Source organism: Neofelis nebulosa, chromosome 2, assembly GCF_028018385.1.
Source record: "Neofelis nebulosa isolate mNeoNeb1 chromosome 2, mNeoNeb1.pri, whole genome shotgun sequence".
NCBI classification, from domain to species: Eukaryota; Metazoa; Chordata; class Mammalia; order Carnivora; family Felidae; genus Neofelis; species Neofelis nebulosa.
Window position 1 is genome coordinate 9106837 of NC_080783.1, and position 27412 is coordinate 9134248.

Below are 27412 nucleotides of genomic sequence, written 5' to 3' on the forward strand. Positions count from 1 at the left end.
TCGGTTAAGCGACTGACCTCAGCTCAGGTCATGATCTCACAGTTGGTGAATTCAAGCCCCACTTTGGGACCTATGCTGACAGCTCAGAGCCTGGAGCCTGCTTCAGATTCTGTGTCTCCCTCTCTTTGCCCCTCCCTGACTCTCTCTCTCTCTCTCTCTCTCTCTCTCTCAAATATAAATAAACATTAAAAAAAAGAGAGAGAGACCAAAAGAAAAGACATAAATGAACAATGCTAGGAATGAGGAAAAGGATGTGTCTGCAGTTAAGGAAAAGATTAAAACTTTACAAAAGAAATCTATATATATTTAAACTTTACAAAAGAAATCCCTGTATATTAAAACTTTACAAAAGAAATCCTTGTATAATTTTCTACCAATAAATATGACAACCTAGAAAAAAAAGCTTACTTTTTAGGAAAATATGAATCATCAAAACTGACAGTCAACATGAGAACTAAATAGAATTAAAAGTGATAGAATAAATGTATAATGTACTTTGAGACCTACCCTATCCCTGCCTTCTCCCCACACCTACACACACAAATATCAGTTTCAGAGGCACCTGGATGGCTCATTCAGTTAAGTATCTGACTCTTGATTTCTGCTCAGGTCATGATCCCACAGTTGTGAACAGAGTCCTATGTCAGGCTTTGCTCTGGGTGTGGAGTCTGCTTAAGATTCTCCCTCTCGGGGCGCCTGGGTGGCTCAGTCGGTTGAGCGTCCGACTTCGGCTCAGGTCATGATCTCACTGTCCGTGAGTTCGAGCCCCGCGTCGGGCTCTGTGCTGACAGCTCGGAGCCTGGAGCCTGTTTCGGATTCTGTGTCTCCCTCTCTCTGACCCTCCCCCGTTCATGCTCTGTCTCTCTCTGTCTCAAAAATAAATAAACGTTAAAAAAATTAAAAAAAAAAAAAAAGATTCTCCCTCTCTCCTTCTCCCTCGGCCCCTCCCCTGCTCGCTCTCTCTCTCTCAAAAAATAAAAACAGTAACAAATATCAGTTTCGAACAGTTTTATGGACAATTTCCAGCAATCCTTCACAAAACAGAAAATGTCCATATTAAACAAACCATTTCAATATATTTTTTTAAATTTCAAATCACCCCAAATCATCAATAGACTACTATATTTCTTCTATAAATGCCAGATAAATACAAAGTAAATGAAAATCCTCAATAATTAGCAAACCAAATTCAACAATACATTAAAAGATAATACACCATGTTCAAGTGGAATTTATTCCAAGGATACAAGGGTGGTTCAATATCAGGAAATTGATCTACATGATACACACATTAATAAAATAAAGGATACAGGTTATATGATCATGTCAACAGATGCAGAAAAAGTATTAGACAAAACTCAACATCCATTTATGATAAAAATTCTCAACAAAGTAGGTTTAGAGTGAACACATCTCAGCATAATAAAGGGCATAAATGACAAACCCACAGCTAACATCATGCCCAATAGGGAAAAGTTAGAAGTGTTTCCTCTAGGATCATGAACAGGACAAGGATGCCCTCCATCTTGCCACTTGTATTCAACACAGTACTGGAAGTCCTAGCTATAGCAATCAGACAAGAAAAGGAAATAAAAAGCATCCAAATCAGTAAAGAAGATGTAAAACACTCACTGTTTGCAGATGACATGATACTATATGTGAAAAAAAACTAAAAACCACCAAAAACACTATTAAATCTAATAAATACATTCAGTAAATTTTAAGGATACAAAATTAATATACAGAAATCTGTTGCATTTTCTCTACACTAATAATGAACTAACAGAAAGAGAAATTAAGAAAACAACCCCATATACAATTGCATCAAAAATAATAAAATACTCAGGAATAAACTTAACCAAGGAGGTGAAAGAACAGTACTCTGAAAACTATAAGATATTGATGAAAGAAATTGATGATGACACAAATAAATATACTATGGTCATGGATTGGAAGAATTAATGTTAAAATTTCCATGCTACCCAAAGCAATATACAGATTCAATGTAATTTTTATTAAAATACCAACAACATTTTTTTCACAGAACTAGAACAAATAACCCAAAAATTTGTATGGAACCACAAAGGATCCCACGTATCTAGAGAAATCTTGAGAAGGAAAAACAAAGCTGAAGGCATCACAATCCCAGATTTCATGATATACTACAAAGCTATGATAATCAAAACATTATGGTACTGGCACAAAAATAGACACAAAAATTGATGGAACAGAATAGAGAGCTTGAAAATAAACCCACACTTATACAGTTAAGTAAACTATGACAAAGGAGGCAAGGATAAGGGGAAAAGACAGTCTCTTCAATAAATGGTGCTGGGAAAACTGGACAGCTACGTGCAAAAGAATGACACTGGATTGCTATCTTACACCATACACAAAAATAAACCCAAAATGGCTTTAAGACCTAAATGTAAGACCTAAAACCATAAGACTCCTGAAAGAAAACATAGGTAGTAACCTCTTGGACATAGGTAGTAAACTCTTAGCAATGTATTTTTTTGGATCTCTTTAGGCAAGGGCAACAAAAGCAAAACTAAACAGCTGGGACTACATCAAACTAAAAAGGCTTTGCACAGTGAAAGACACCATTAACAAAATAAAAAGTCAGCCTACTAAAGGGGAGAAGATATTTGCAAATGATATATTCCATAAGGGGTTAGTATCCAAAACACATAAAGAACTCTTACAACTCAACATCAAAAAAGCCCCAACAATCCAATTAAAAAAATGGACAGAGGACCTGAATGGACATTTTTTCGAAGAAGACATAAAGACGGCAAACAGACATAGGAAAAGATGCTCAACGTCACTCATCATTAAGGAAGAGCAAATCCAAACTACAATGGGATATCACCTCACATCTGTCAGAATGGCTGGAATCAAAAAGACAAATAACAAGTGTTGGCAAGGATGTGGAGAAAAAAAAAAAAAAAACTTGTACCCTGTTGGTGGGAATGCAAACCGGTGCAGCCATTATGTAAAAACAGTATGGAGGTTCCTCAAAAAATTAAAAATAGACATACCATATGATCCAGCAGTCTACTTCTGGTTATTTATCTGAAGAAAATGAAAACAGTAATTCAAAAAGATACATGCACCCTAGGTTCATTGAAGTACTGTTTATGATCGCCAAGATAGAGAAGCAACCTGTTTCCATCAATAGATGAATGATTAAGGAACATGTGGTGTGCGTGCATGTGTGTGTGTGTGTGTGTGTGTGTGTGTGTGTGTGTGTGTGATTAAATCCTCAGCCATAAAAAAAGAAGGAAATCTTGTCATTTGCAATGACGGGTGACTTAGAAGGTATTATGTTAAGTAAAACAAGTCAGAGAAAGACAAATACTAAATGATTTCATTTATGTGTGGAATCTAAAAAATAAATGAATAAACAAAACAAAACAGAAACAGACTCATACATACAGGGAACAAAATGATGACTGCCAGAGAGGAGGTAAGTAGGGGAATGGGCAAAACAGGTGAAGGGGATTAAGAGGTACAAACTTCCAGTCATAAAATAAGTAAATCAAGGGATGTAAAGTACAGCACAGGGAATAGAGCCAGTAATATTATAATAATTTTGTTTGGTGACAGATGGTAACTAAACTTACTGTGGTGATCATTTCATAATGTATACACATGTTGAATCACTCTGTTGTACACCTGAAACTAATATAACGTTGTATGTCAACTATCCTTTGATTAAAACAAAAAACAAACCCCAATTAACAAAAACCAAAAGACATCAACTCACAAACTCAAGGTCTGGAAACCCCAAAAGGATAAACGCAAAACAAAAACAAAAAATTAAAAAAAAAATTTTTAAACGAATCTAGACTCATTACAGTATACATTCTAAGAGAAAAATCTTAAAAGCATTCAGAGAAAAACTTCGTGAGTCACAACCAAACGTCAAGCAATAAACTTTGAAAACTGCCAGTTAATCAACCAATCAATCAATGACTGGAAGTTCCTGGTGTGGTGCAGGATTCAAAAACTCCAATCTTCCCCAACTCACACAAGCCATACAGATTTCTGTTGGAAAGACCGTAAAAGTTCAGAAAAGCATCTAAGAATGTTACTGAAGACATGAAACTATGTATGGTGAGGCTTCACCAGGAGGAAGTAAAGTGAAAGAAGAGACCAGAGAGGCAGGCAAGCAGAGAGCCACTTTTGACTTAGGGGCATTTGCTGATCCCAGAGAATCAGAACCTCAGGTCTGACAGCTTTAAGGGGAGAGAGGGACAGAAATGAAGTCTAGAGTCCATACAAGATGGAGGGTCCAGGGGTGCCTGGATGGCTCAGTGGGTTAAGCGTAAGATTCTTGGTTTCGGCTCTGATCATGATCTCACAGCTCACGAGTTCAAGCCCCGCAACAGGCTCTGAGCTGACAATGTGGAGCCTGCTTGGGATTCTCTGTCTCTGCCTCTCTCTCTGCTCTTCCCCGCTCACTCTCTGTTTCTCTCTCTCAAAAACAAACAAACAAACAAACAAAAAGATGGAGGGTCCAGCGGGAGTCCCAGCTACCACCACCACATCTTCCCAGTGAGAATTCCATGAAGGGTGCAGCTGTAGCCTGGAATAATGGCACTCCCAGAGAACCACCTGGCTTCACCCAGGTGCTCTCAGACGCTGACCCATGTTCAAGAGTTTTCAGAGACACCTGGGTTTGGCAAACAGAAACCCTTTCCAAACCTTCATTGCAGTCCTTGATTTACCTACAAATAATTTCCCCAGTACAATGCTAATACACAAAAACACCCAGCAAAATGATCTTTGTAATCAGAAGAAAATTTATCCCTTTGTGGAAAGGGGAAAATGGTAACTTTACAATGGAGGAGGCTGGAGCCTGGCAAATGCCACCCTAATTAAATAATCAAGGTCAACTTCGCTGGTGGTAAGTCAGGTTGGCTATATCCCCAGATATGATGTGATGAGAAGGGCACTTCACTTCTGTGGTAGTCTCTCAAAAAACCCTCAACCTCAGTCTAATCATGAGAAAAACATAAAGGTGAACAAAAATTTAAAAATGGTCTACAAGATGGGGCACCTGGGTGGCTCAGTCAGTTAAGCGGCCGACTTAGGCTCAGGTCATGATCTTGCAGTCTGTGAGTTCGAGCCCCGCACTGGGCTCTGTGCTGACAGCTCGGGGCCTGGAGCCTGTTTCAGATTCTGTGTGTCTCTCTCTTTGACCCTCCCCCGTTCATGCTCTGTCTCTCTCTGTCTCAAAAATAAATAAACGTTAAAAAAATTTTTTTAAATGGTCTACAAAAAATAAAAATAAACAAAGAACTAAAAAAATGCCCAAAACCCAGAAAACTAAAATAACTAACCAAATAAGAACAAAAACAAAACAAAAAGAAAAAAAAAAACAGCCTACAAAATGCCTGACTCTTCAAACTATTAAAATCATGAAAAACAAAGCGAGACTGAGAACTTGTCACAGACCAGATGGAATAAGTGACAGGCTGGCTAGATTAAATGTGGAGCCCTGGACTGGATCCTAAAAACAGAATATGTGCGTTGATGGAAAATCTGTTGAAACTGAAAACAAGTCCAGGGTTTAGTTCACGCTGACGTTACCAATATTGGTTTTTCATTTTTGAAAAACGTAACCAGAGTCACATAAGAGGATAATGTCGCAGGAAATAAGTCTGGGTGTGCAGAATACGGAAACTTCTGTACTGTCTTTGCAACTTTTCTGTAAGTATAAAATTATTCCAAAATTAAAAGTTTATTTAAAAAAATTGTGAGAACCAGCAGAAACAACAGAAAACAGGGCTACAAACACCTCCTATGTTGAAAGTATCAGATGTCAATATAAAACATCTCTAATCTAAGTATTTTATAAAGTCTTTTCATAAAAGAAACCTACAGCAAACATCATCCATAACTGTGCAGTGATAAAAACTTTCCCTTTGAAATTAGGATCAAGATGGAATCATTACCATCAGTACTTGTATTTGCCATGTACAAAGTACCTAGCACACACAGTAAGGCAAGAAAAAGGAGTAATACGTAGAAGGATTAGATCAGAAGAAGCAGAACTGTCATTGTGTTTACATTATGTAAAACCACATATATACATACATACATATATATGTATATATATATGTCATTAGAATTCAAAAGAGTTTGGCGAAGTTTTCATTTATTTTTGTATCTTTGTTACAAGCAGCTAGACAGCCTATTTTAAATTATGTAGATTTGGTATAAAGATATCAAGTATCTATGAATAAATCTAGCAGAAGTATAAGACCTCTATAGAGAGAAATATAATTTTTATTAGAAAATCTAGTTCAATTAGTAATACGCATATACCACAGTAATGAGATAGAAGACACAATATTGTAAAGGTATCAATCCTCTGCAAACTGATCTATAGATTCAACGCGATCTAAATGAATTCCTGGCAAGATATTGACAAGCCAATTTGGAGACACAAAGGGCCAAGCCACTTTGGAAGAAAAGAAGATAAGAAGATTTACTGCCACAGATATCAAAAGTTCATCTGAAGTCGTGGTCACAATGACAACATGGTGCGTGGGGAGTAAGAAAAGGCTCGTGCAGGCCAATGCTGGAAGAGAGAGCCCTTGAAATGGGCCCTGCATACAAGACCACTGAGTAGTGAAGACAGTGGTGTTGCCGATCAGCAGGGGAAAAGGATAGTGTAACTCATAAAAGTTTCCTCAGGAAAAAAAAAATTTTGATAAGAATCAAATTAGAGCCTTTCAACCGTAGATCAGATGGGAAACAATTCAGTCTCAGATAAGATGAGACATTTGGGGGGAAAAAACATTCACCCAGATCAAGTCTGTGTATAGCGGAGGTTGGGGGGGGGGTCCATCACGAGTGACATAGGCTATAAAACCATCACAGGCCTGGGAGAAAGCAAGTAAAAACAGCACTGAAACCAAACTGCTGACAGAATCAACCTGGAAGAACAACCCAGGGGATGAAGAAAAAAATCCCCAAAGCACTTACAATCATCCAAAAATCCAAAAGCCTCAATCGATCAAGCAAGAGCCTGAAGATGGGATGGTGTGTGTATATATATACATATACATATACATATATATATATATATATATATATATATATATATGTATATATATGACAAAATGTAGCTTACAGTGGAGCCTGCAGAGATCTAGAGACAAATTCAGATCCCTCATCTGTCCCCCCTCCAAAAAAAAACACAACCAACTTTACAAAAAATAGAAATAACAAGAAATGAAAAAGCTACTTAAAAAATAATTGTTGTGGAAGAAAAGTTTGAGACCACCATTCTGAGCAGAAAGTTAAAAAGTGAAAGAGGTGAAAATTTAGGGGTCAGATAAAAGCTGTGAAGGCTAGCATTGCTTCAGTGGAAGAATCATTTTGCCCCCAAATTGAAAAAGGAAACGTTTTGGAGATGTGAGAGAAGAAACTTCCTGTGCAATGAAGACAGAGTTGAATCTGCCATCTTAAGAACACAAGAACTGTGGTTAAAGAGTGGAATTCATCAGTAATTTTTGTTTCACTTTAATTATTTATAACAACGAGGGTGCATCTAGCTCATAAAATCAATACTATAATAAGTCTATATTGTACATTGTCAGCTTTAACAAGATAAAGTCACCATAAACAGAGTTCAAAGACAAGGAGAGTATATACCTTTCAGAATATTTAGCAAACTCTCCCTTTTCATCAAAGAAAGGACAGTCATGTCAACTGAATAACATCGGCCATAAATAAAGCAGCAATTCACAAAAGAGGCAGATGGCCAATAAACATGAAAAACTGTCCAACCTCCCCCTGTAATTGGGAAAATGCACATTAAAAGAAGGTGCAGCTCCTTATCCAGCACCTTTGCAAAGGTTGGGCATGGGGAGATGGTTTATCTCATTTGATATTGTTAAGAGAACATATCGGGTCAGCTACTTAGAAAGGCAATTTGGCAGGATCTATAGACAAGTAAATATTAGTAACCTCTGCCTCCACGATTCCACGTTTTGGGTTGTTGACACAAGACAAATACTCGTAAGCGTGCAAAAATATAAGGAAATAGATTATTCTTATCATAGCTTGTTGGTAAAGTGAACAATCAAATATGACCTAAATTGTCCATCAATGGGGAGTGGGGGATAATTTAAAAATTATGGCATATCGATTCTATGGGATAGCAATAGCTATTACAATAGCTCTTAAAAAGAATGAAGTATGGAGCACCTGGGTGGCTCAGTCGGTTGGGCATCCGACTTCAGCTCAGGTCATGATCTCACAGTTCAGGAGTTCGAGCCCTGTGCTGACTGCTCAGAGCCTGGAGCCTGCTTCGGATTCTGTGTCTCCCTCTCTCTCTGCCCCTCCCCTGCTCATGCTCTCTCTCTTTCTGTCTCAAAAATAAATTAAAAAAAAAAAACATTTTTAAAAAAGAATGAAGTAGATCTATATGATTATTAAGGTGATCTCCAGGATCTTCACTCTTAAAATAAGAGAAAATGAAAAATGCAAAACAGCATATACAATATAATCCCATTTATTAAAAACACAAAGCACAGAGTGCATATATAGGAAAATAAGCTATACATGGAAATACGTAGAAAACGATCTGAAAGGCTGTGCCTGAAACACTTAATAGGACCCAGATTAGAAGCTGCATTGGGGTAGGCAGTAAACAGGAATTTTTCCCTCTACATACCTTCATTTGGGGTAAAATTTTATGAACAAGAATGTATAATGTATTCCGTTTGTATTAAACAATACATTAATTAAAAATATTAAGTGATATCATTTCTGACGCAATGCTAGAGAGTAAGATAGGATTTCTACCTCCCTCCTCACCGCCTTTTTCTTTTTCTTTTTGTTTGTTTGTCCGAGGCATAACCCATTCCAGAACAGAAAATCAAAGTAAAGACAAAAACACTGAGCCTGCACTACTCTTTGGCGGTCTGGGCCTTTCTCTTCCCTTTTACTTCCTTTGGTCATGATGACGAGGAAGAAACCCCCCCAGCCAGAGACAGGAATGGCGCAGGCGCTGACAGAAGCCTGTTCACAGGACAGGTGTGAGACCATAGCACCCAGTGTTTGAACCTGTCAGATGTTTCCCCTGAACTTTATGTTTTCTCAACTGCCTTCTTTGAAATGGCTCGTGAAAGTAGGGGACGCCTGAGGGAAACGAGAAAGTTCAGAGGTCATGAACAAAAAAACAAATCCCTGTCCTAAAACCCTGGGACTTCAGACGGGCCTCTGTCTGAGCAGCATGACAAAACAGGAAAGTCATGTGTGCAGATGAAAACCTGATTTCCTCATTGCCTCGTCCTCTACTTTATTTACGTTGCTAGTGAGCATTCTTGGAAACTGGGTAAAGTAGAGATTTAGGTTAGTGTCTTTAGAAGGACACCGGAGCAAACAGGCCATGGCCAGAGAGAGAGGTTCAAAGGGAGGGAGATGAAGACTAACCTGGTGCTGAGGTCGCTGCCCCCATCAGCCATCTTTCCACTCTGGGCCCCGCCTGGGCCCCGCCTGGGCCTCAAGTGTGGCCTCCGAACCCTCCAGTTGGGGTGGCCTGGGTCAGCGTAGCTGCTGAGCCCAGAGCAGGAAGTTTGTGAATTGACTCACGCAGAGGCAGCTCCGCCCAAATGGGGAAAAGGGAAGTGAAAGTATCTCTCAGCTGCTGGGCAGACAGACTTGTGGCAGCAGGAACAAAGGAGTGACAGTCAGGGCCTGGAGGAGCAGGGCCAGCCCCCCCGGGGGGGGCCACTTCAGTGTGCAAAAACACAGAAATATCTATGTGTCCATAAGTGTTTCTGTCCTTCTATCTAAGGTCCCCGAGGGTAATAGGGGTGGGGAGAGGGGAGCTGTGTGTTTGTCACCTTCCCCTCGCCAACGAGGCTATGGGGGGACAGAGGGAGAGACAGAAACTTAAAATCTCCCTTCCTGCGGGAGAGCCTGGACCCCGACCAGGTAAGGTCCCAGCATGGGAACACAGGGCTGGAGAGAGCACAAATGCTCAGCATCATAAACCCGGGGGAATGTGCTTAGTGTTCCTGGAACTCAGTCAGACGTCAGGGAGAAATCAGCAAGGCTGCAGCCAAGGTGATGACGGTGGCTAATATCTCAGGTGCAAAGGTTTAAGGTGCCCCCAACTTCTGAATTGCATCCAGGGAGAAGGAGACACGTGGAGAGAAGTCACTGGAATGCTGACCGGCACAGGCTTCCCTTGGATGCAGATGGAGATTGGAACCGAGATGATCTGGAAGCAAATACATGGGCAGGCGAGCCCCGCTGGGAGGGTGACCCTCTGCCTCTGACTCCTGTCTGTTCACAGATTTCTCATTCGGATTTGGAGTCATGATTCCACAAAGCATGAGACTTAATTCCATTTGAAACTGCAGGGGAAAGAGGTTTCTACCCTCTTTCCGTGGATGTTCTGTCTTCCCCGCAGAGAGGTGAACACCAGCCTGCTTGGGATTCCGGGATGCTTCTAAGGACGTCTTTAACCATGAGCAGGGTCTCTGTGTGCACCAGGTGCTGTACGCGTGTGGGTCTCGTCCCCTCTCCCTCTCTCACTCACTCTCAGGGGTACAAGGACTAGGAAGTTGAGCTACTGTTGGGCACAACTGTCCTCTGCTTCTTGCCTCCATAGGACACGTGGCCCAGACAAGGCCTGACACAGACGACACGACTTTTCTAGTGTCCCCTGTCTCTGTCCCTGGGCAGCAGGCTGACCCAGGCGACCACTGTGCCGGGTGTTGGCATAAACGTGCCAGCTTTTCCGTGGCTCTGCGTAGGGTCGCTGAGATGAGCACTCTGAATAGAGGCCACCGAGCAGCTAGCCAGTGGGGTAGGGAGATCCACAGGTGGCCCTCGTGGGGCTCACAGTGACACCTGGCGCTGGTCCTGGCCTGGAAGGAGGGAAGGGGCTGCCCCCGTGGGGCCGGGTGTGGGGGCTGGACACGCATCACCTCTGTAAGAGCAGCAGTGGTTCCTGAGGAATCTGGAGGCCTCTGTAAAAGCAAAGTTTCTGTGATCCAGAAGAAGCCAGACCTGCCAGGTTAGGATACGGACAGGACCAGCTTGAGGAGCAGATTTCACTCCTGAAAATCCTCCTGGACTCATTCGAAGGAAACAAGGAAGCGCCTGGGGCACTTTCTGCAGCTTCAAGGAACACTGACACCAGGGCCACCGTCACTGTTCCGGAAGTAGCCCAAGTGCTCGACCTGGAGGCCTGGAAAGCCGGAGAAGCCACACTGAGGAGGAACCACAGGGCAAAGAAGCCACCAAGGGGACCGGCTCAGTAAGTGTCACCAGGAGCAGATTCTGGTCAGACTTTGAAGGTGGGTCCAAGTCTCCAATCTGGGAGACCCCTGTGGGGACCAGAGGTTTGTCACTGGGAGCTCAAGGTGGGGAAGAAGGGGTAGAAGATCAGGAAGAAGGGGCAGCAGCAGGGGCAGTGGCTGCTGGGGCAAGGGGCTCAACACCCTTGGTACTTCTGTGTATGTAGAAATGGAGGGGGAGCCGGTGCCTGGGACCTATGGCCCTACTCCAATGTCCCTGGAAGGGACATCCATCAGCGAGACTCACCCCTGCCCCTCCCTCCTTTCTGGGGTGACTGTCTGGCGGAAGGGGTGAGTCTGCTCCTTGTTGGGTCTCCCTGGGCTTATCATGCCTGGAGAAGCCAGAGCTCTGTTGGCTTTTCCAAAGTCAAGTGCACAGGGACAGGAGCTTGGGGGGCAGGAGCTTGGGAGGTTGGGGGTGTGTATGATTGATTGGAGTAGCCTGAGGCTGAATATGTGTGGATAAGCTCAATTTGGGGGTTTGGTTTTAGGGACCCCGTTTTTGCTACACACTAAGCCACCACCCCCAGGGTAGCTTTTATCAGGATGAAAGCTGGTATTTTGAACCCCATCTGCTTCACTTTTGTATCTATCTGTTGGTTTGGAACGCAGGTGAGGGAAAAGGACGCACTTTGGAGGGGCCCACTAACACCCTAAATTTGGGTCCAGCATATGGGCATACATCTCTTTCCATGAGTTCTTGTCTACCTGTGCCCGGGATGGGTAGAGAGGCTGGTAGTCCTACCCCCTTGCAATTGCATGGTCACGATACGGTTATCACATGTGGGTTCGGTGGGCATTTGGTGACAGTATTACAGTTTTGAGGGACCAGGGTGGGGTGGTGCCCCTTCTCCTTCTAAGCAGAATCTCAGCGACCGGGCAGGCGTTGGTTGACCCGTGGACTCCTGAAGCTGCAAAGTTGGTACAAAGCCAGAGGGATTGCTGGGGGTGGAAATGTGAGGATTTCTATAGGCAAGAGAGTAAATCCTTGGAGGAGGGGCTGGGAAGAGGCATCGGGGCAGGGAAGGAAATGGTTAAGGGGTGAGTGGAGGGAGGGAGAGAACCATTGGGCAATTTGGGAAAAATCCATCCGGGCCACTTTCTGGAGGTCTGCACTCCCCTCTAGTGGTCAAGCTTGGTATCACAGCCTCCTGAGACCTGGCTTCTGTTGCCGGTTCAGAGAAACTGAAACCGAAAATCCCTCTGGTAACTATTGAAACCCCTGGAAATTAGTCGTAGCAGCTCCATCATTTCTTCCCAAATAAAGGCTAACTAATTTAAGGATGGGATTCTGAGATCATTTTGATATTTGGCAGTTCAAACACACACAAACAAGCTTATAGCCTGGACGGAGAGGTCTAGGGCACATCTGCTTACCATTATCTGGAGGTGAAGGGAAGGGAGCCTGTCTTACCAACAGGAGCTCTTGTTAGAGATTGTTGTGGCTGGGGAGACCTTGGGCATTCCCGGAGCACCTGTGCCCAGGGCTGAGAAAGTCCTGCACAAAGGATAAGGTTGTCCTTCTCAGACCGTCAGCTGTAACAGTCCTGGCCCAGGAGAAACCCAAATAGAGTCTAATGAGCTCTCCCCTGGATCAAGTCCTGTGCTTTTTCCCTGCCTGGGGCATGTGCTTCCTCACATGTACAAGTACTGTGCCCATGAAACGGGCTGGCATCCTGGCGGGTCCAGGGTCCAGCACTAGTACACAAGGACCACGTGGCTCCGGCCAAGTCCTAAAGTGGCCCCGGGAACACATCGGCGTGGCCCTGAAGCTCCACCAGCCTCCGCTGGGCATCGTATGTCTCACCTTAGAATGAGGTTTGCGGGTGGGCTGCAAAGCTGCACAGGTTTTCAGGACCAGGTGGCCACCAGGGTCTCCAGGTACAACGGTTTATAGGCAAGACCACAACCAGCATAGTCGCGCCGATTTCTCAAGACAATGACACTGAAGCTGAAAACATACCTCTCTCATTGGACTCTGGTTCGTTGTCCTGGGGCATAAAGGGTGTACGGGGAAAGTTCCCGGGAGATCGGATGCCATTTCTGCAGCTTCCTCCACCATTTGAGAATGGCCAGTGTCAGTCTACAAGGTGACACCCTCCCCTCCATAGAGAAAGGAGACCTCTCTGCCCTTTCATCAATTTGGGGGCCCCATAGGCATTCCACCAAAAGCCTATGGGACCCCCTCCCCTGAATTATTCTAGGGAGCAGGGGTGGGGGTGAGTGGGGCGGGGAGGGGACTTCAACCTCCTAAATGTGGAGCCATGGTGAGTGAGGGGCTCACATATATATCCAAGAGCCTGGATTGTGTCCTCACTGCACAGCGTGCTTGAACAGGTTGGGCCTGGATTTCCCACTTGCCATCAGACAAAGGTACAACGTAGGAAACCAGGGCCCGTCTGTATTTCCTGAACAGACACAAAGTAAAGACATCAGCTCCTCCTGTAGGGCACTTCAGGCCACAGGCAGTGACACAAGAGTTTGCAAAACTTCTAAGAGCAGGCATGTGCAAAGGCATACAGAGTGCATATGCCATGGGCTCTATCACTATTCCCAGGGACCCTGAGGAGAGGTCACAGACACCAGACAAGCCCGGGGCCACGTCATTTAAAAAAAATTTCATGTTTATTTATTTTTGAGAGAGACAGACAGAGCATGAGCAGGGGAGGGGCAGAGAGAGGGGGAGGCACAGTATCCGAAGCAGGCTCCAGGCTCTGAGCTGTCAGCACAGGGCCCAATGTGGGGCTCGAACCCACGAACCACAAGACAATGACCTGAACCGAAGTCGGCTGCTTAACCGACTGAGCCACCCAGGTGCCCCAGGCCATGTCATTTTATAGCTAAGACTTGTGCTCCTGAGATCTCAAGGCTGGGGTCCTGCCTCTCCCACCCCCCTCCCCCATCCAGACACAGACAGCTGTAGATGGGCTGTTGGAGGTGGTGGGATGGAACATGGTCCTCCCTACCTCCCCAGCAGCTCTGCCAGAATGCGGTGGAAGATGTAAGACAAGTGTCTCAGCTCCCTGAACGCTCCCCACTCTTGTTTCCAGTAAAGATGTAGGTGAGATTACCACGATGGGGATTGAGAATGCATTGTTGGGTATGAACCAGTGTAGACTCTTTCCATCCCTCACACCATGGGTTCCGGGGGCAAACCTGAGCGTAGATTGGTGGGGGAGAAAAGTCCCAGACTTGATGGCATGTAGGAATCAGTGGTTTCGGGTCAGATGAAAACAATCTCAGGCCTATCGGTCCGAGTAGCAGTACCAGCTGAAGGTTTGATAAGTATCTGATGGCTATGGTCCCACACAACCTCCTGTGTCCAGGCTGGGTCTAGATTTACCAAACGGCCGCTGATTGGCACCTCTCGCTGGGATCAGAATGTGCTCAGCTCGTCTTAGCAGGCCACTCACGTGGCCAGGCTCAGACTGCACACCCTGCCTCCTCTTTGGGCACAGCTCAGACTAGTTCAGACTGGTTTCACTCAGCCCCGGGCATCAACCAGTGGTTTGGGGAGGGTCTAGACACAGAAATTTGGGGTTCCTCTCTGTGACTTTCTCTTTTCCAGCCTTTCCCCCTCACCACCCAGAAAACTTAGTGGCCCTGGGCTTCTTCCCTGGCTTTGCTAACCAGAGGGAAGGTGTGAACTTTCTACCAAAGTTTTGCCCTCCCCCCCTCCATGCAAGACTGGCCTGGCTACTCTCAGGGCCCCGTGCTAATAAACAGTAAACATCTCGTATTGGCTGTTTCCTCTCGAGTTTCGAATTCCCTCCAAAGTCGGTCTGCTTTGGCTTACTTTTCAGTTGTTTTTTAGATGTTGTCCAGAGCGTCTAGCAGTTTTCTAGAAGAGGCTGGTTGGTTAGGAGCTCTTGCCCTTGGTCCTAAGCAGTAGACCAGCCCTGCCCACCCCCCGGGGCCCAGCCCTGCTTCTGGGGACATCAGTGGTTTCAGTGCCCGCTAAGCCCCCTGCTCACCCTACGGGACAAGATCCTACGCTCAGTACATCGAACAGAAAGCACCCCTCTGTCAGGTAAGGCACAGTCAGATCTATGCAATCGTGCACTTCTGTGCCCGCGGGAACACGAATGCTCACCCACTTAGGGTGGGCTTGTTCACTAAACAAAATGACAGAGCAAACGATGTGCCTGGGAGGACAAACGTGGATTATTCTAGAATTTCAGTTGGAGTTAATACTTACAAATCTGTACAGATAAGGCCTACAACTTGTTGCCCAGAAGCCCAAGACTCTTTTTCCTTTGTTAAAAGAGGAGACGGAGCCATCTGTATCGAGCCTGGTTTTTGTTTCAAAGGTCTTACTTTTATGCAGCCCTGTCTTTCCAAGGAATCGGGTCCACAGCCCGCCCTCTGCCTCCCTCCCGCACAAACTCCCCATGCACAAACTAGGGAAGGAAGAGCCCCCGACTGGGTGTGTGTGGGTGAGCGTTTGGCCTGATAGGAAACCCAGCCAGGTAGTTCGGTCCCCGGGGCTCTGATCTCGAGCCTTGTGAAACCTCCCCACCCGGTTTACGCGGAGAGAGCTGGAGAAAGCCCTAGAGCTGATGCCCAGAGGAGCTGCCCTGGGAAGCTCAGGCTGAGAGGTCCTTACCAAGAGCCCCAGGTCCTCCTGTAGCTCCCAGGGACACAGGCACACAGCCCTCCCCCTGGAAGGTCACAGCCGAGCTCCCTAGCATCTCGGCAAACAGCCCCCAACTGAATCCAAGTAAACCAGACTGATGGGATGATAGGCTTAGTGCCCTTCGTTGCCCTTGGCTGTCCTGAGGGTGGGGTGGATGCCTTCCCTTCAAGCATGAAGACCAACTCAGCCTTTCTCCACACAGCACAGGGCAGCGGGAACTCAGTCAACCTGCTCCCTTTGGTTCCGGGACGTCGGCCCTTCTGACTGACCTTGCACTGCCCCATCCACTGTTAGATACCAGGGCCTACCTCGGAGGGTCTGTTGGTCAGGCCTGATTTCCTTGGCCATCCGGCCTGCTCCCCCACCTTCCTAACAGCACCCAGTTTCCTCTGGGGAGACGACCTCTCCCCTTCGTGTGCGGGAGCAGAGGGACTGCTGTTCAATAGCTGGCCCCCGAGCAAGCCGGGCCAGCCAGAAGCTTTGGGGAGTCAGACTCTTGAGAGAAGTTTGCTAAGGAGTTTAAAAAAAAAAAAAAGACGGAAAACATTCATTCCATGGTGGCTCCTTGACAAGACGGCTGAGTCGTTCCTGGTGCACAATTCCTGGATCTGCTCTGCTACGCTGCCCTGGTTCTGGGGCCATTGGTGAGCTCCGCACCCAGCCTTCCCGCCCTTGCGTGAGCCACTGGGCATCTGTTTAAACAGGGTCTTTTTGTCTCACCGAGGTAAAGCCAGTCTCACTGGCAAGGAGCCCCAGCCGACACAAGGACGTTTGTAGGTGATTTTCTTACTGTTCTCAGGATCAGACACTTCCTAGGAGCACAGTAACTATTAACTCATTCATCCTCACGACCCAGCGAGCTAGGTACTAGCTTCTCCATTTCACACAAGGCGCTAGTGCACAGGGGAGGTAGGTCGCGTGCCCAGGGACGCCCAGCCGCTCGCTCGTGAGGAGCTGGGATTCCACCTCCTCTGCTGGCATCGCGGCCGGTGTTCTCAAACGCTAGGCTCTGGTAGAAGGGCCAACTGTGACTGAGGCTTGATGAAAAATAACAGCTGGGATAGGGATGACACAGAACTATATTTACCAACATGTAGCCACGCTCATTATATACCATGAAGTGAAATACATTGATTAGAACACATTTTATTGTCAAGATGGTGTAAGCACTGTTACCCTCCCAGCTTGCACTCCGCCCCTCTGCATTACAAAGCCTAGAATACTTTTCATCAAATTGGCAACCATGGGTATTCTTCTTCCCCGGAGAGGCCTACTGAGCATTGTGCTTCTTAGTGGTAGAAGATGGCTTGGAGCTTTGGGGGGATATCCTGATATGCCCCTGACCGTTGAACCCCTGAGAGCTTATCTGTATGTCATGTCTCTGAATTCTTAGTAGGGTTTCTCTCTCACCATCTGGGATACATGTGACTCGACAAGGCTTTCGGAACACCCAACACTTTTTGCTGTTCAGGTCCAGTTAGCATACTGTCACTGTGATGGTTAATTTTGTGTCCACTTGACTGGACCATGGGGGTCCCTGATTAAACATTATTTTTGGGTACTTTACTGAGGATGTTTCTGGATAAGATCAGCATTAAAAAATTTTTTTTTAAATGTTTATTTAGTTTTGAGAGAGAGACAGAGTGTGAGTGAGGGAGGGGCAGAGAGAGGGAGACATTGAATCCGAAACAGGCTCCAGGCTCTGAGCGGTCGCGCAGAACCCGACTCGGGCTCGAACTCCATGAACCGTGCGATCATGACCTGAGCTGAAGTCGGACACTTAACCAGCTGAGCTACCCAGGCACCCCGAGACCAGCATTTTAATCAGTGGACTCAGCAAAGTAGATTGCCCTCCCTAGCATGGGTGGACACCATCCATGATGTTAAGGGCCTGTTGAGTGGGAGAAAAGGGGAGAAACGGAAATTCATTCTCTTCCTGCCTGCTTAGTTGAGCTTTCCTCTTGGATTTCTGACTCTCTTGGACTGAGATTTACACTCTCTGCTCCCCTGGTTCTTGGGCCTTCAGACTTGGGCTAGAATGACACCTCGTCTTTACTGGGTCTCTGGCTCACAGATGGCATATCGTGGAGATTCTCTGCATCCATAAGTATGTAAGCCAATTCCACATAATAAATCCCTGTATATATAAATGTATGGCTCTGTTTCCAAAACTTTTGGTTCTGTTTCTCTACAGAGCCCTGATTAATACAGTCAACAATATAGCGGATTGATGTACTGTATTGTGGTGTCAGGGTAGACTAGGTTCCTTCAGACTATATTGTAATAGAGGACAGGAGAATTCACCCCGTCCTGGGGCAGGACAGTAAATGTGTACAATTGTCCAGGACATGAACTGCTTCCGATCTTATTTCCTACTAGATATTTTAAAAGCACATTTTCCATATTAACAGTTGCACAGCACATACCATAGGCCATGCTACTCTGCTCTAAAAGAGCACGTCTAGCACAGCAGCTGGTTGTTTCTAGTAGCCATGAACCAAGCAGCTTCTTCGGAGACCAGCCCAAATATAGTGGCAACGAGGACCCAATAGCTGCCGCCTTTAAATCTTTGCAGGTGGCACTAATCTCTGTCATTCTCTGGCCCAGGAATACGACATTGCTTTTGACTATTTTCACCATAGGGAATTTCAGTTTCAGGGCCTTCCACTGGGCTAATCTTAAGACAGTGATTATTATTTCACGGGATGCTTTGTAGGTTAAAGAACCGGTTCATCCAACTTCCATGTGTATCCTGATTATACCCTCAGGAAGTGGGGCGGCTTCATGGATTGAGTGGACCCATTGTGACATGGATATTACCTGACTTCCATACACTTTACTCAACAGGGACCATGATGGTGCTTTATGTCCCTAGAGTAGCATCGAATTCAGATGCTATATTCAACAACCTTTGAAACACCTATATATTTTCCTTTATAGGACATATGGTTTCTAGAATAAAAGACCGTTAGTCCTTTTGGTGAAGAACTGAGGAAATCACTATGTGTACATTTGCAAAGTTCTTTTTTTATGACACCTGCCTTCATTTCCCTCAGCATGTTTGGGGTCCAAGAATTGACTTAGGTCTGGAAACTGGGCAAGGGATCTTGACTTTTCATTGAGTCAGCTAAACTCAGCTCTCTGATCATCTATTTTTAATCTCTACTCTTTTTTGAAGGTATATATGAAGCAATATCCTTGTTGGCTGCCCATTTGTCTTGCCTATAAGAACACCACGTCTTGTAAGCTATCTCCAGAGACATCCACGGACCAGGCCCCATGGCTGTCATTCTAACATTGCTGCGCATTACAGAAGTTATGTTGTTGTGCTCTGACAGTGAAATGCTACCCCTGATTTTGTTATCCAATCATTTCCGTTGCTGGAATACAGTTCTGTGCAACATTCCCACATCATTCTGACCTATAGAGGACAGCCCCTGCGGAGCATCTCAAGGATGCTGTTGCCCCTTTAGCAGTGTGTTCCTTATCACCTTGGTAAGTCAGTGTCTCTGAGGCCTCCTGGGGAACAGTTACCTGTAGGTGGTTTTTCCAGCTGGAGAGAATAAAGCCATGCCAATTTCATTAGGCTTTTGAATTTCCCTTTTCCATAATCTGCCCTACCAAGCCCAGTACACTCTACTTCTGTTTCATCCAGCGTGTACCCTGGCTTATAGCAAGCCTCTGCGAGCCACCCAGGAATGTATTAGAATCATCACCTCTGGCCCTTGCCAGGATAATTAAGTTCTGTGGCACGGGAGAGCATGCCTGCATCAACAATTCTCCTCTTTCCAGTTTCCTATTCCCTTTCTTCTTTCAGGACCCACTCACACACAATCCCCTGGCACCTGCTGGTATATGTTGGCCCAGTCTTCCAGCTGCACTAGAGTAGAACCCTCTTTTCATCTCGCAGGCCCACTCAGCATACTCCCAGTTAGGTCATGCTGAGGCTACTCTGCATAGCCTTCATTCAGGCAGGAGGTGGGCTGGTAAGGGTCTGTCTCCAAAGCAGGGGCAGGAGTTTTCTGCAGGCCCTGCAGGCTCAGGGGGATCTGGAGTTCAGAGCTCTCCTGTACATCTACCTAGAGTTTCGGGGCTTCACTCCTTCTTTATTGGTGCCCTAACTTTGGCACAGGAGGCCACCCTGAGCTAGAATTCAGGCTTCTCTGAAATTCTGCCCTTCTGAAGATCAGGGCCAGGCCTTCCTTACTGTCTACTTTCCAGCTGCAGGGATGGGGGTGATTTTGGTTTAGGTGATTAATAGCTTTAAGCCTGTCTTTTACTCTTGTCAACATATTAGTGGCACTTACCAACAGCCTTCAAGACTCGACACTTGTTTCAGTTACTATCTCTCCTTCTGTAAATGTCAGATCATTGTTCCAGTGAATATGCCTCTCCCCCCATAGCCCATCCAGTTTCTTACAGGTGAAAGTTTTGGCAATGGCACGGTTGTAACACCTCAGGTACTGTCAACATTCCACTTGTCACCATCTGGCTAGACAGTGACCTAACATCAGAACCCCATCCTCAAGTCCTGCTTGCTAGGACCAATACCTTAAGTTGGGTTCCTTGGGAGCAGAGCCCGAGATAAAGTCTCTTGAGTAAGTGATTTATTATGAGAATTTTCTCAGAAGAAGAGGGGTGAGGGAAGCAGGATAGCGTGGTAGGAAAAGCCAAGCATGGATTGGTACCAGCTGGAGACTAGCTCCAGCCTGATCTCGTGGGAAGTGAAGGGATACGGATCACTACACTTTGGTTCCACCTTGGAGATGGAAGCCGGCCCCCACGCCCAAGAGGTGTAATCTCCAGGTGAAGTTGGCATTGGCAGAGGGTGGTACTTTGGGGAAGAGTGTCATCAGCAGCCAACCCTCACAGTAGCTGGGACATGAAAGTTCTGCCCAAAAAGGAGATTTTCCAGGGTGTCAACAGCCTCCACTACACCAGTGAACTCCTCTCATTTGCTTCCTCAATAGAAAACACTTCCTTGAATTTCTTCTCGAACTCTGCCTCCAGTCTAAGTCCCATTAGGCCAAAGTCATTGTACTGAAAAATAAATCATAAAGACAAAAATAGCGATACTCATTATCAGTGTTATTGGACACCTTGCAATCAAAAACGTTTAGGACCTTGTTTTAAACACCTAAGTTACATTAACCAGGTGAAGCTTAAAAATTCAAGCAGCCAAGAACAACTTGTTTCCTATGTGCATGATTATTTCTGATTAAATAGACAGAAGTGAGAAATCACTGCCATACTTGGGACTCTGACGTATGTTGTTTGGGTTGTTTATTTCAGTGAGACTTAGGAAAGCCATCTATGTCCTTTGAAACCATCAAAGAGCACAGTCTAAGTACAATGAGCCATCCTGCTTCCCTGAAACTTCTAGTCCTCTCTGGTAACCCCTGTAAACTACACGCTCCATTCACATGCGAGAAGTCTAGAATTGGGGTTTCTAAGAGGTTGAGTTGATCTGGGGAGAGATAAGAAGGGTGATATAACTTTAAGATGCCATTCTCTCCTCCTTGGATTTGGAGCAGGTGGGACTCCACTGCTCTCTATGGGCAGCTGTCACCTTTGAGAAGGGGAATGAGCTCTCAGGGGCCTGGGGTTCTGGTTGCAGAAATACCTTCTGATTCACTATTACTCTGCCGTGGTGAGCTTAAGTCCTGAAATGGAAAAGTCACTCATGTCCAGAGCTCTTTCTTGTGCAGGCTTGTCATAGGGTGAGGGAAATGTAAAATTTTCCAGGCACCAGAAAACGAGGGCAGAGTGAGTCAGTGGAAAGAAAATGAAATGGAGGCAGAGAGAGCGCCTCTTACCTTGTAAGATGCCCTGTGGTTCCGAAAGATGAGGCGCATGTCCTGCACAAACTCCTCTACTCTAGGGTAGCCTTGTTTATTTAGCTTCTTCTTGATTTTGTCCAACCACATGGGTTCCTTTAGGTTTTGAGACACCTCTTTAATCTGGTGGGGGAAAAAATATCAATGGGAGAGTTATTGGCATTGTTCAATGCCTGTCTCCAGTGGATTTCCTGAACTCCAGCAGAGATGCAAGACAAAGAAAATGGCGGCTCATGCTCTCCCTCTCATGGGATTCAGATCACAGATCCCCCCTGTGTGAAAGTCACTGAACATCACAGCGGCCTGTAATCATGGTTGGTTGCTGTTACTTACATAATAATAGTATGGAATCTTCGAAAAAAAGGAGCTCTCTGAATGGCAATAGACCTTCAAGAGGAGGAACTCACATTTCTGCAAAAGAAGGTGGCTGTGAATTCACAGCAGTTTGGAGACATTGAGCCCATTCACATGCCCAGGCAGAGGCATGACTTAACACTGTCTTCTGGAACTTTCCCCAAACACGTTTGGCTTTCAGAAACAGACATGTAATAGGTGAGTTATATATTCTGCAATTCAGTTCTGGTATGATTTCAGCATGATCGAGACATGGCTTGGAAGAGAAGGCTCCCTCAGGCGCCCTTCCCCTCCCTCGAGACCTGTTGGACTTCTTGGTGTCAGGGGGAAGGAGAAGCCTTGGGCTTTGCACCCAGCTCACCAACTGCTCCTCCGGCTGCATCTGCCTCTCCAGGACCTCAGATTCCCCGTGACACTGCTGCCTTTCCAAAAACTCCATCCTGCAGAAGGTGCAACTCCACGGGTTCCTGAGAGGTCAGGCAAAAGTAAGCAAGGGCAAGGCCCCTGGAAACAGCCGCTGTGCCTACAGCTGTCATTGTCTTCCTTTTAGACATGGTTGATGGACACAGCTGGGAGATGAAGGGAATCCCTCTCAGAGCCTCCAGGACCCCCACGTGGAGCCTGAGCCCATGAGGATGGCAAAAGGGTGCCCATGACCCTTCTCCCATTGAGGGTGGCAATAGGGGGCTCTGTGCGTGGAGGGTGGGGTTAGGGTGAGTGGTGGGCCCTCCTTTCCCTATCTGAGCTGCTGGGAGCCCTGCCTGCTTCGTCTGAGTGTCAAAACTGAGCCTTAAGCCCTGGGGCCCAGGCTTCTATCAGCCTGTGGAGCCCATGGTAAAATGCACAAACCAGGCCATGTTTCCTGCCTTTCTGAAAAAGTGCAGAACACAAACAGCTGGTGTTCCCACCTCTATGAACAGGGCTCAGGGCTAGAAAATCTTCTCAAAGGGACAGTAACACTAGGTAGGCAAGGGACCCAGCCACCAGCCTCAGCATCCCAGAGGGCAGCAAAGAACAGTATTCCCTCCTGCTGCCAGAGTCTTTAAACAGCTGGATCATGCTGCTGGATGCCATACCTATGGCCCTGCTCCTTCTCTCTGCAGGGGGATTTCCTCCTATGGCAGGAGGAGGGGTTCCTAATCCAAGTGGGGGGACTTCATCTCACAAACCTCTCAGTTTCCACTGGTGGGATGTGACAGTCCTCATGAAAAGATCTTGAACAGGTGTCACAACAGAACAGCTTTCCTCCATCCCGGCACATCTCACACACATCGGAGTTTCCCGGCTAGAAGGAGAATCAATGTCGGCATCCCCAGTGAAACCCCGGCAGGCCACCACTATGGGAATCTAGAACTCACTGCCTTTGTGTGGACCTGCATGAACATATCTATGCTTCTCCCTGAGGTGTGAAGGAGTGGCATGGAGTGTAGACTTCAGAAGAAATCACGGCCTGCGTTGATGCCCAGGAGGAGGGGCCTCTGTATCAGACCAGAAAAAAATTCTCCCTATAAAACCAGAGATTCGAACACAGGAAGACTAGTAGCAAAACAAGATGATTTTATAGGAATTGGAATAATATTGTTACCTTGCTGATAAAACAAGTTCCTGAAATAAAGTATTAAATGCATTTGCCTATGCTGCAATGAAGAAGTAGAACCATGGAAGGGCAAAATAGTGAGAATGTAATAAGATAGAGTAAGCTCCTTAGTGTGGAAAGTGATAAAAGATGAAAAGACACTCATTAACCATTATTGAGTTTTGGTTTTGGCTCATATTGGGTAAACGGGGTTCTAGCTATTTCTTTTGTTTTTTAAAATGACCCTGTATGACGAAGCGCTAGTCCCAATGAGTCTAACCAAAAACTCCCATTCTGTGTCCCAGGGAACCCTCAAAGACACCTCCATCTGGGGTTGAGCCTGCTCTGGCATGGAGACATGGGGCCATTTTACTTCTCATCGGTGCAGACACTCATAGATTACAATCATCCACCTCGAGGAAGCAATGACCCTCTTTCCGGAAGAACAAGGAAATAACAAATACAACAATGCTTAAGAATCTCCCACACATATACTTTTTAACAGATACAGCTCTTTGTTTCTTAGTCCGGCTGCACATTAAAATCATCTGGGCATTAAAATACTAATGTCCTGGTCCCAACGCCAGAGATACTGGGTGGGCATAGCCATTGATTGTCTTTAATTATAAAACAGGTGATTTTGTGTATCAGAATCATTTGGGACTTTCAAACAATCCTAATGCCCAAGACGTAGCCCAGACTTATTAAGTCAGAATTTCCTACAGAGTGGAATCCAGGTAATATTATTTTTCAAAGGTCCTCGGGTGACTCAGTATGCAGCCCAAGGTGAGATTTAGCCTGAGCAAAGTCTGGTTATTGGGCATAGGGATATCATAAGTCAATGTTGCGTTGGCCCACAGTATCTACCCCTGGAAAGATTATGAACAGGGGTGAGGGTCTCCATCCATCCCAAACAAGCCACCCAAATGCTGGACTCGAGAGTTGTTTAGATGATTGAAGACCCCCTCTGTTGGCCTAGGGTCAAAATCAGTGTGGATAAGATCTAAATCTTGTTAGGGGATTGCTTTGGAGGTAAAGTACGGACAGAACTATTTGACTATCCCTCCTCTGTTGGATGGCCTGTGTCAGTATTACGGCTTATGGAAACCCTCTGTGAGTGCTGCCCCTGGAGTCGTGCAAAGGTGACTCTGCCTCAAATGTCTATTTTGTTGCAATGAAAGGAATCAAAGCATGATTTAGTGTAGAGAGTGTAGCCACCCACAATCCTGATAGACATTATAGCCGGCAACCCTGTGGGACCACACTGTGATTGGTTGCACAGTGATGGTTTCAGTCCTAACCAGTTCAGCACCTTGGTGGCCCCCTTGAGACTGGATACATGGCCTCCATAAAGGGCCCACCTGCCTTGCATGCATTTCTCTGCAGGACTCACGACAAAGGTCTACCCCCTGGACTCACCAGCTTGGCCCAGCCTGTTCCTTCTGGCTGATCTCAGCTCTGCTGCACCTTGGAGTGGCTGTTTGGGATTTTCCATCTCCTTCACTATTGCCTTCTTTAAAATGCTGCTATTTTTTCAAATTTGCTCCTTACCCCTAATCTGCAGGTCAGCTCTGGCTCTTTCCACTTCAGCCCAGGTTCTAGAGGCCCCAGGGGACTAGAGCTCTGTCCTCTGAGCTCCCATACTCACTTTCAAAGGGAAATGAGGAAACAGGAAGGTTTTACTAAACAAACAGGAAAAGATGTTTTCATGCAGAGACACCAAGTCGAGAATCATCTCCCTGGTGTGGGTGATACACCTTCTGTTCTCTGCTCATCACACAGCGACATGCCCCAACTGAGTGTGAGCACGCTTTAGTCAAATGCAGCAATGGCACAGATAGTGCACGGAGGGACAAGGCCTGGATTATTCTGGGGTTAGAGGCATAGTACTTACATAAGGGTTAACTAAGGTATTGTTGTGAGACTTTGGTATTATCTGTTGAAAAAAAAGAAAGATTGAATGACAATGTTGAATGTAAGGATTGCATCCATCCCTTCTTTAACAGCCATTTGTTGAGGAATTAAGCCACAGTCTACCCACTATTTCATACCTGGTTTCATGGACCTACATATCTACTTGGAGAATAAAAAGTACCAAAATACCACTGTTGGGCCCAATGCAAGTTCAGTTTCCTGGATTTCCTACCGAAGGTAGGCCTTTGTGAAGTCATGCAGGGAGTCCGGTCCTGGTTCCCACAGATGGAGTTGGAGAGACTCCACTGGTTCTCCTAATTTGAGGATCTCTCAGGCATTTTTCTCTACCTTAGAAAGTATCATCCCACTGGGAGGAGGTGTAATGAGAGAATCAGGCCGATAACTCATCACCAAGAGCCCCCAGTGACCACAGGACCTAGAGTCCTGGAATCCATAGGAACGTCCCAGAGAATCCCACTGCCTTTCACAGTCCTCCTAGAGCACAGCCCTAAAGATGAAATGTGCCCAAGGTCCCCAGTGCTGCAGCTTTTCTTCCAGAAGGTCACCCTCCTCTCTCCTCCTAAAAAGATGTCAGCTGGGTGACTTTTCAGAGGTAATTGACTATCACTCACTAGACTTACAATTCTTTTGCATATGCAGTAGAATGACCTGGCTTTTTTCCCTCTGGAATGCAGCTTTTATCTCCATCCAGGACAGAGTAGTCATAGACAAATGATCCATGGGACAATGACCTGAGAAGTGGCCATGTCATTGCCCCTTTCTCTGTGTAACCTAAAATTTCCGTCCCCCTCCCCCTTGGTTAATCTTCCATGTTAGAATTTGAGGTTGAAACAATCCTCAAGGTCAGGAATATTATTTCAATCATCTCTAATGGCCATTGGGCATTTAGTATGGGTTTGATGATTATATGTTGAATGACTAAATAAATCGAATATTGCTTAACTTAAGAAAAGAGATTACTATCTCTTAAGAGATTGCTATCTCTTAAGAAATATTAGAATATGATATACTGGAGAAATATATTATTTTACAACACAGCAGCTGTCACCAAAGGGGATTAGTGACCCTTGTCAAGAGCCAATAAACTATCACATGGTTTCAAGAGTAATACTTAAGTTTCCAGAAGCCAAGGGGCACTATCAGCAAAAGTGGTTCTGAGACTCACAGAGGACTCATGGGAGTAATATTGGATCCTGAGATTTGCCACTTTGGGGAGTTCATGGGGAGACAAAATATACAGGCTTGTTGCTAAATAGTGCTGCACCCATGCATAAGGGTAGAACCTGTTGATAAGAAGTTGCAAGCTCACAGGGGTAATCTAATTGAGTAACTATTTTATTTTATTTTTTAAATTTTATTTTTATTTTACTTTTTAAGTAAGTTCTATGACCAACATGGGGCTTGAACTCACAATCCTGAGATCAAGAGTTGCATGCTCTACCAACTGAGCCAGCCAGACACCCCTAACTAAGTCTTCACACCTGGGGAATGATATAGATGCTGGTCTTTAAAATACCAAAGAGATCAAATAATTGTTTCCCTTTAGGAAATCCAGGGGATTAAATATCCCAAGGACCGAAAGTTCAAACAATCCAGAACATCAGATAATCACGTTCCCAGTGGAAGATGAAGACCCATTGCCCAGCTATGCTTGACCTACCTTGGAAGTCTGTGAAAGTCCCAGATGGCCACTCCTACCTGAAGTATGTAAGAATAACATGTCTCACCTCCCGCTCCTCGC

General features: G+C 45.5%; 2 protein-coding genes and 1 long non-coding RNA gene across 30 annotated transcripts in view; 1 reads left to right on the top strand and 2 right to left on the bottom strand.

The window, feature by feature from the left end:
• SP100 (SP100 nuclear antigen) overlaps window positions 1-9614 on the bottom strand; it is a 100061-nt gene extending 90447 nt beyond the window's left edge. For 5 of the 6 annotated variants that reach the window (XM_058701933.1, XM_058701927.1, XM_058701912.1 and 2 more), the window contains exon 1: window positions 9457-9614. In XM_058701933.1, the coding sequence (XP_058557916.1) occupies window positions 9457-9488 (32 nt within the window). In that variant the 5' untranslated portion in view covers window positions 9489-9614. The remainder of the gene's footprint in view (window positions 1-9456) is intronic. The other variant, XM_058701941.1, reaches the window with a different exon arrangement.
• Window positions 9615-9645: 31 nt separating this feature from the next.
• On the top strand, window positions 9646-20431 carry LOC131496507 (uncharacterized). Of its 2 annotated transcripts, XR_009254518.1 has the most exons (3): window positions 9647-9960; window positions 10161-11333; window positions 19148-20431. It is a non-coding gene; the product is annotated as an uncharacterized LOC131496507 (long non-coding RNA). The 2 variants fall into 2 exon arrangements; XR_009254517.1 differs by lacking the exon at window positions 19148-20431 and having other exon boundaries at window positions 9646-9960; window positions 10161-12614.
• Window positions 20432-20554: 123 nt separating this feature from the next.
• The window catches only part of SP140 (SP140 nuclear body protein), a 66494-nt gene continuing 59636 nt past the window's right edge, over window positions 20555-27412 (bottom strand). For 20 of the 22 annotated variants that reach the window (XM_058702093.1, XM_058702100.1, XM_058702048.1 and 17 more), the window contains 6 exons: window positions 25631-25672; window positions 23330-23445; window positions 22522-22627; window positions 22140-22217; window positions 21786-21929; window positions 20555-21009 (listed from right to left, as the gene is read on the bottom strand). In XM_058702093.1, the coding sequence (XP_058558076.1) occupies window positions 20902-21009; window positions 21786-21929; window positions 22140-22217; window positions 22522-22627; window positions 23330-23445; window positions 25631-25672 (594 nt within the window). In that variant the 3' untranslated portion in view covers window positions 20555-20901. Of the gene's footprint in view, window positions 21010-21785; window positions 21930-22139; window positions 22335-22521; window positions 22628-23329; window positions 23446-25630; window positions 25673-27412 lie in introns of those variants that run through there. The other 2 variants (XM_058702027.1, XR_009254509.1) reach the window with 2 other exon arrangements.